This window comes from Colossoma macropomum, unplaced genomic scaffold (genome assembly GCF_904425465.1).
Source record: "Colossoma macropomum unplaced genomic scaffold, Colossoma_macropomum, whole genome shotgun sequence".
NCBI lineage: Eukaryota > Metazoa > Chordata > Actinopteri > Characiformes > Serrasalmidae > Colossoma > Colossoma macropomum.
The window spans coordinates 49,731-58,459 of NW_023495283.1; the positions used below are offsets into that span (position 1 = coordinate 49,731).

The window sequence follows — 8,729 nt, forward strand, 5'->3', positions numbered from 1 at the left end:
GAAAACTCTGAATATATGGAATGAAAGTCTGAATATGTGGAATGAAACTTGAGAAAATGGAATGAAACCTGACAATATGGAATGGAATTTGACATCATCAAGGCACTAGAGCCATCTTGTGTTTTGGATGTGTGACACGGATGCAGGCAGTGCGTCGCTATGACTGAGTCAGCATGAAATCTATTGGTAGTAATCCGGAGTACTGAGGAGATAATTAGCACCCTTTAGCCACTTATCCTTCTGGGCTGCGGGAACTAAAATACAAAAAGCCCCAATTTTATTCGTTCTCTCCATTCCTCCTGCTCCTCGAGAGAGGGGGAGGAAAAAGTACTGGAAAAGGTACTTGCTGACTATTCACCTCTATCTGGAACCTACTCTTCTTTATAACATAGGCATGTACTTCCCAAAGCAGTGTGGTAGTACTTGCTATTACCATGTAATTTCTTGGCACTAAAAGCTAAAATATAACTCATATTTCTCACATTAGCTGCTGCAGTTAAATATCAAACTTACAAATTATGAATTACTCCCAAATACTAGATGTTTGCCACTAAATTGTGCTTAAGTACTACAGTACATACCTGACATGTACTATGTACTTGCAAAGTATGTACCAGAAAATTACTTGTAAGTACTACATATTTACCTGTTATCAGGTACTTAATATATCGTGAAATAAAGTGCTACTGATTCAAGGCCTTTTTAACCTTTGGCATTAACATGTGTCCTGGGTGATCCAGTCATCGATTCAAGTGGACAGCGCTAAGCACAGGTGTAAAAGGAGTACAGTGCATCTCGGAGACACATTGTATTCTAATAACTAAATCCCCTTTGGAGTAGGTTTGAGTTATCGGAACATGATGTGCCCACAATGCATCTTGATGTGTCCTTGACAGCGTCAAAGGACCGCCTTAATCAGCTGCATCATCACATTAGAGGCAAAATCAGCTGCATAGGTTGATTTTTTTTTGTCTCTTCTAAATGTGTGCAATGGCTTTTTCATGTACATGAACATGACCTTGTGGTACATTTTTGTTTGACAGCAAATGCAGCAAGATACTGACCTAGTTAATATGGGTAGCAGGCTTCCTGCATTCAAGACATTCGAGTCTTATTGTCCACTCATGATCAGATCACTTCAGACGGATTGGGTTTTGTTTAAGTATTTATTTATTTATTTATTTATTTATTTATTTACTTACTTTTTATTTTATTACAGTACCTGAAGGACTTTGTGTCATTTTAGTGATAAGGTATGACCTGTTGGACATGCGTAATACCGTCCTCCTGCATGCTGAAGTGAATAAGAAGGATGGAGTAAAAACAAATAGTGCCATCAATAACACACAGCTCAACAACCCAGTCAACATCATTGTGACACATGCTACAGTGAGTTAAGTAAATCAGTGATTGTACTATACATACACCATATATAGTTTACATTTTAAAGAAAAAACACCTTCATTTCAGTTGAATGGGACAGGTCAGATTTGGGGTGGCAGGAGTAAGCCTATATATTTTAGTCAGACACGCTGTCCACAGATAAAGTAGGACAGTAACAATGATTCATTCACGATAGAGTAAAAAGAAAAAAAATGGCCTGTCCTTACTTGTATTCACAGTCAGTGATGTATCTTAGGGCCTGCAGTAATGTTTTTTTTGGTCCCACCAAAAAGTGTCTCTAATAACTTTGTAGTGAACAACATATGCAACAACAATGTAACTACTAATGATTTAGTCACTGTTACAGATGGATTACAGAGGCACACGTTATGTAATTACACGTGTATCAACTTTAGTTTTGCCACATGTAATTACACAAGTGTATCTTAATAGTTGTAATAGCCTATTCTCTCTCATGTAGTTACACAATGGTAATAACATAGATGTAATTACATTTGTAAGTTTTGTTTTTTGTTTTTTGTTTGTGTAATAACTTACATTAAGACATTACTTACACTGTATCCGACAGCCAGCCTAATATTCAGCTAGCATTTATATTGCTAGTGATGTGACATTGTAACCTTTAAACCATTCTGTAATGTGATGGTTCAGCAGACTGTCCCCTTATCTTAAAATGTAACTTTATGACATTAATTAAATGTGTTGCATTTCCCCCAAAGCAATGTTTACATTACCACTCCTTTATTACACAGTACCTACATAACAACTACACAGGAACTGTCCACACATTTTGAAGTGTAACTTTAACACTACACTACAGGAAAGTCCTGTGTTGAAGATATACTTGTGTAATTATATAAGACAAAACTGAAGTTAATAAACATGTGTAATTACATAGGCTGTACTTCTGTAATCCATCTGTAACATTGACTAAATCATTAGTAGTTACAGTGTTGTTGCATATGTTATTCATGTGTAACTACAGTTATTAGAGACAATATAAAGTGGGACCGTTTTGCACCTGCACATGTACAGCCTGTTTGACTCATTTCTCCACTCACACTATTGTTCATGGTTCGTCACTCTACACTTGATCAAATACTGTGTTTTGTTTACATGTAGGTGCTTGCTGTTTAACAGATGTTGGTACCTGATTCACATCTTATGATACTTGGAGGAAAAAATATAGACAATAAATCATTACCGTACCACATCATTCATGCAGTCTGACTAGAATCTACGACAAAAGAATTGCTAACTGTTTTCAAAATCTTATCTACATCTTTCTTGACTAGGCGGTGGCCGTTAATAGCTCTAGGTTTTGTTTGACCTGGGAAAAAATAGTGAATGGCAGTTGCAGAGTCATTCCAATCGACAGTAATCGCACTATGTGCTCCTGTGATGACTCAGAAATATTTGATGACATCAACCAAGGGTTTACAGGAGGTAAGTGTGTAGAACAAGTGCACCTACATTGCATGGGAACTAATTTAAGATCTTCACACTTCCCATGATTTTATTTTTTTTTTGTGCTAATGGCAAATCTGATCAATATAATTTCACAATTACTAATTTAAAACTTTTTGTTAGCTTTCTTATCTGCTCAGTTTTATTAATTCACCGATCATGTCTCACCTTTAACTATTACTCATAAATGAACCAGTCAGATAGGAGCAATTTTAAAGACCACCATTTCACCCGACCAGTTAGTCGCCAACTGAAAATGGGAGTTGAGTCAGTAAAGGATGTAATTTTCAGGTTTCAGGAGGTCTTGAACAAACCATATGCATTGAGGAGAAGAAAGAACATCGACTTTGACTTAAAAACAAACATTGACTAAAAACAAGCCAGTTACTAGCTTAGCCAAAACCTGCACTAAATTGCTAAGCTAACTAACATCAACTAAGTTAGTTAACTAGCTAACTACCTAATGTTAGTGGAGTGATGTCTTGTGTGCTGAAAACTGGTGGACAATAAAAAATGTCCTTCTCTGAATCTCCTTCCAGACTGTGTCCAGGCTACACTCAATACACTCAGAGATAGTTACACTGACAACTTGTGTAAGTTTATGTGGTCTATAATTACAAGTGGTCTATAATTAACAGGATTAACACATAAGTACTTCTTAGTTGTCATGTCTCTTATCAGACACTTATCAGTTCATTATCAGATTAATAAGCAGCAGTTAGTACACAGTTAATGAACAATTAAGCTATGAACTAATGACAACTAAACTACAGTGAACTCAATTACTAATCACTAAGTACTTACTCAGTAACTAATGCTTAATGAGCGGGAAATTAATCTACAAATAATGAGTATTTAAGTACTTATTAACCTATGATTATCACTTAATTTGAAAATGCTTATAAGCATATCAGTAATAGATATTATTGGTACTGATGTAATCTATTTGTCAATAGAATCTTTATACTCTGTGAGAGAAATGCTTTAGTTAGAGGATCCTATTTATTGCCTATACTAATTACTCTTGATTATAAAGTCACTTCATATAAAATTTTTAACTGTGTTTACACAGAATCAGGTGCAGAGAAAAACATGAAGCAATGCCATTACACAGTAATATCTAATGTAGAAATCTGTTTTTAAACCAGCGCTTCAACAATTCTCCTTGTATTGTCACCATGGTAGCTGGATATGTTTGCAGCTTTAGCTCTCTGCTATGTGGGATTTTTATGGCAGCTCTAGTTTAAAATACAGACTTTTTAACTCGTAGCAGGCATGTAATGTATGTAAATAACGGTCTTTGCTTTGTATGCCTCAGCTTTCAAGTAACGCTTTGTTTAAGGGCTTGAACTTGAATTTCAACTTTTATTATTGTAGAATTAGCCTGATAGCTGTTTAGCTTTCTGCTAAATTTGCTAAAACCAGCGAGGGCAGAATCCAGTGATAAAGAGACTGTGACATGCAAAAAAAAGTTAAAGCGAGTCTGTTAGGAGCAAATAGTGACATTTAACTGGCAGTTTATCAGCTGGTTGCATTTAATGGACACAGATTTCAACTCTGACCACTGGGCTTTTTCAAGGAGTCATTATGAAGCCACATTCACTGAAGCCTTATGTGATTTATTCTTGTAGCACTTCTATTCTTGCTGTAATTTCATCTTCACTCAGCTCTACTGACTCAGAGACATTTAATGGGACAAAACAATAACTTAAAAAGTAAACACATTTTCTTCGGCTTTGCTAAAAACTGGTAACTGAAGTGTTCGGGGTTTGGAGTCAAGCGCAGGTTTAATAAAGTAAATCCATAATCTTGTACAGGCAGAGTCCATTCTTGATACTCACACACAAATCCAGCAAACTCATAGCAGAAACACGAACCACTACCCAGAATCCAAAATACATAGCAAAACATCTTGACCAGGAATGCCAAACCAGAAATAGAATGCTCAGAATTGTGTTGCAGGGCAATAACAAGACTTCGAAAAGGACTAGACCTAGGCAATGTGTTTATATACAAGAAGGCCGCTACTGAAAGCAAGGTGACAATTACTCTAGAATTTAGGAGATAGCGACCTCTGCACCTCGGTGAGGAGGTGAAACGTCAGCAGTGGAGCTGACAATTTGACCTCATCAACCAAAGAGTAGGTCTATGAGATCTACTCAACTGAGCAACAAATCTATTCAATCTAATCAACAAAGCAGTAAAGCTCTATGACTCAACATTTGCATAATTTAAGTAGTAATTTTACATTTTCTAAATCTTTGTGTTGTGTAATTACTTTATAGGTTTTACATTGACTTAATTAACTGAGTGATGGGAATAAACTTTTTCCATTGAATTAACTGACAATATTTGTGTCAACTAATTATTATGCAATTAAAATATATGTGTAACTAACCCTAATACTCTACAAACTGCTTTGGGTTTACAGAGCGTTTGGACATGTTAATCGTTGTGGCTACAGCCAATGGGGCTGTTGTTCCTGAGCTTGACCCTACTGACCTTTGTTCTTTGTGGAAGACAACTAAACGTAACCAACACAGCTCAGGTCAACCTGTGCATAAGCCTGCTGTTGGCCCACCTCCTCTTTCTGTTCAAAGGGGGGCTCCTGAAGTACATACGTGCTAATCTGGTGAGAAATATTACCTTCATACTAGTCTCAGTTCCAAACGTCTTGCAAAGTTGTATCAGTAAAACTACTATCTATTTTATAACATTTTCACATAACATATTAATATTAATTATATTGATCAGGTTTTTAATTCTTAATAACAACTGTTTATAATACGTGTTTTAGCTTGTACATCATTATTAACTAATCATGAACTAAATAAGTATTTAAATGCTCTTAAATACTTTACTCTTAAATACTTCAATACTTAAAATCACTATTCGTTTACATTAACAGTCTACAGATGTTAATATATGTTACATTTTTAGGACATGTACACACACAAGCATGCTACTACTTTATAATCAATTAATGCTTAAAAAAAATAGGAATTCAGAGAGCATCCACTATGAGTAAATGTCATATCTGAGTATTTCTGAAAGACAATTCACATCTTCACTACTCCTAGATGTTAACGTAATCTGTATTTTTAAGTCCCTATTAAAAGGATGGGTAACAATTCATAATGACTTTTCTATATAAGTACAAATGAATCAAATTTTATTACATTGTTAATAATAGTTAATAATGATATAATTGTTGCTTGTGTATTAATAAGTGCTAATGTAATGTTAGGCAAACAGACCAGATACTCACAGAAGTAATGAGTGCGTTTTATTTTCAAATGGGAAAAACAGTTTCAGAATATTAGCAAGAGCTCCTAACAAAATCTTCACTGGAAAGTGATATCATGATAGCTAAGTTTTGTTTTTTTTTTATTCTGTATCTCTCTCTTGTCCAGTTGGCGTGTGCAGTGCTGGCAGGCTTGCTGCACTTCCTCTTCCTCTCGTCTTTTGTGTGGATGTTCATTGATGCTGTTCTGCTCTTCATCTCTGCAAAGAACCTCACAAAGATCAGATCAAAGCAGAAGAAGATGCTTGGTTGGAAATATCTGACTGTGATTGGATATGTTATTCCTCTGCTTGTGGTGGGTGTGTCTGTTGCAGTGGTGCCTAATGGATACAGCAGTAAAATGTGAGTGTCGTGGGGGGGAACTGTTTTATTGGGTAGGGTTTTAGCTCAAAATGTCTAAATTTGAAAAGAGAGCAAAATTTCATTAGATGTGGATGGAGTTTAGTTAAATAGAATTTGTCTAGATCTACTGTTTGCACTTTATGTGGTAAGAACTAATTACTTTGCTGAATTACTTGAACATTCAATTACTTGAAGTACATTTTTGATTGATTTTTACTTTTTTGTAAAAATCTATTTAAAAATAATATTTAAAATAGTATGTTTAATTCTATTCAAGTAACGTAGTGAGGAAACTAATCTACTGTTTACCTTGTGAAAAATTTAGCTATTCACATTCAGGTCCCTTAATAGTTCATGCAGTTTCAATCAGTGTTACATAAAGGCTGATCCAAGAGCATCATCCTTACATGGAGTTTGATAAATATGGGTCTTGGACCACCTTACCACAGCTTACTGTTCTCACTTGTGAGCATTTTATTTTAGACCAAAAGGCCTCAAATAAACTTTAGTTCCTACTCAAGTTGTGAGTTTTAAAGTTACATGTTCCTCTAGTTGAGTCATAGCTTCACAGAAGCAACTGTAATTTTACTTGATAGTCAAGTTTTGGTTTCGCTACCCACCTCTTGCTGAGGCCCTCTCAAAGTGCAGGATTAGAGCTACAATTCTAATATTTCACAAGTTTCCACTCTGCTCTCATGCTAAGATCATGCAATAAGAACTATGCAGATATTGATCAGCAGAGTGTTGGTGACTTTTATGCTCTATGCTCCTCAGCACTCAATGACCCACTGTGTAACTTTATGTGGTCTGATACTTGGTGGCTGAGTTGCTGTGACTCCTAAACACTTATAGTTGACCTTGGAATATCTAAAAGGGAAGAAATTTCATAAACTGACTTGTTGCAATTAGTTGTGAAATTAGATAGCAAATAAAATTAGCTGTGAAATTAGACAAGCTAGCATTAAGATATTTAACATTTTTTTTAAAAAAGTCTTTTCTTAGGATTCTTTTTATACAGTGTGATATGTCAGCATGTACTACAGTTTCTCAGAAATGTTAATGTTTTGCTTAATAATACATGAGTGGAAAACAGCTAGCTAAGTTAGTTAAGATTATCTAAGAGTAGCTAGTTAGCAAGGATCAATATTGAATATTTCTATTAAAAGAATATATTTTTCTTTTATAAAATGCAATTGATGACCGTTTATTCAGGGAAAAACAAAAAATCTAATGTCAGATTTTTTTCTTCATATAAGAATGAAATCTATTATACATTTTCTCCCCTCAGATGCTGGCTTGAGAACAACAGGGGCTTTTATTGGAGTTTCTTGGGCCCTGTGTATTTCATTCTTGCGGTAAGTACTGCATAAGAAAGAGGGGAATAATATGCATAATGTGTTTATAGGTGACAAACCATTCGTTCAATTATTTGGTAAAGCAATAACAACATTTGCATTTATAGTCTTATTATTTCTCACTGCTTGATATAAGGTTTCCTTTTCAGAGTAAACAAACTACACACAAATCTAATGTGTGCATTATTAAACATATCATCACTGTCAGGTTTAAGCCCTGTATCCTCAAAATGGTAATTTTACAGGAGAAGGAAAATACATTCTTAACTTTTAATGAAAATGAATGTAACTACTTTTTTGTTGCTCCATTCATTATGACACAATGTTAACACAACACAATGTAAAGAGTAACTGAAATGTTTAAATTATGCAAAAAAAGAAGAAAAATAGAGATACAAAGTTTTTATGCGACAGTAACGATATGCCCTTTTATTTCTTTGCATCACATTACATCACACTAACCCTTTCGTTCTGAATTGTTTTTCACTGTGCAGGCAAATGTGATTCTCTTCATCACCATCTTCATCACTGTCACTTTCAGCCTGAAAAGCCTGAACAATGAGATCTTGCAGAGGACACAAACTCAGGCTGATAAGAAACTCATCAGAAGTGTGCTGTTTAAAACCATGGCCCAGTTTTTCATCCTTGGTTGCCCTTGGGTACTGGGTTTGTCCATCCATAGCAGTATTGTACTGGAGATTATCTTTGTGATCCTCATCTCCCAGCAGGGCACCGTAATATTCCTGGTCCATTGTGTCCTCAACCAAGAGGTCAGCCGCCACACTGACCACCACTCTCACATTCATAGTCATATTCATATTAGCCGTGAAATGTCCCTGCAAATCAATACAAATTGG

General features: G+C 35.3%; 1 protein-coding gene across 1 annotated transcript in view; it reads left to right on the forward strand.

Annotated features, from left to right (window-relative positions):
• Window positions 1-8,475, forward strand: part of LOC118801596 — a 31,779-nt gene extending 23,304 nt beyond the window's left edge. The window contains exons 6-11 of the mRNA XM_036561953.1: window positions 1,220-1,389; window positions 2,700-2,850; window positions 5,303-5,503; window positions 6,285-6,517; window positions 7,806-7,872; window positions 8,367-8,475. Coding sequence (XP_036417846.1) covers window positions 1,220-1,389; window positions 2,700-2,850; window positions 5,303-5,499 — 518 coding nt within the window. The 3' untranslated portion in view covers window positions 5,500-5,503; window positions 6,285-6,517; window positions 7,806-7,872; window positions 8,367-8,475. The remainder of the gene's footprint in view (window positions 1-1,219; window positions 1,390-2,699; window positions 2,851-5,302; window positions 5,504-6,284; window positions 6,518-7,805; window positions 7,873-8,366) is intronic.
• Window positions 8,476-8,729: the final 254 nt, after the last annotated feature.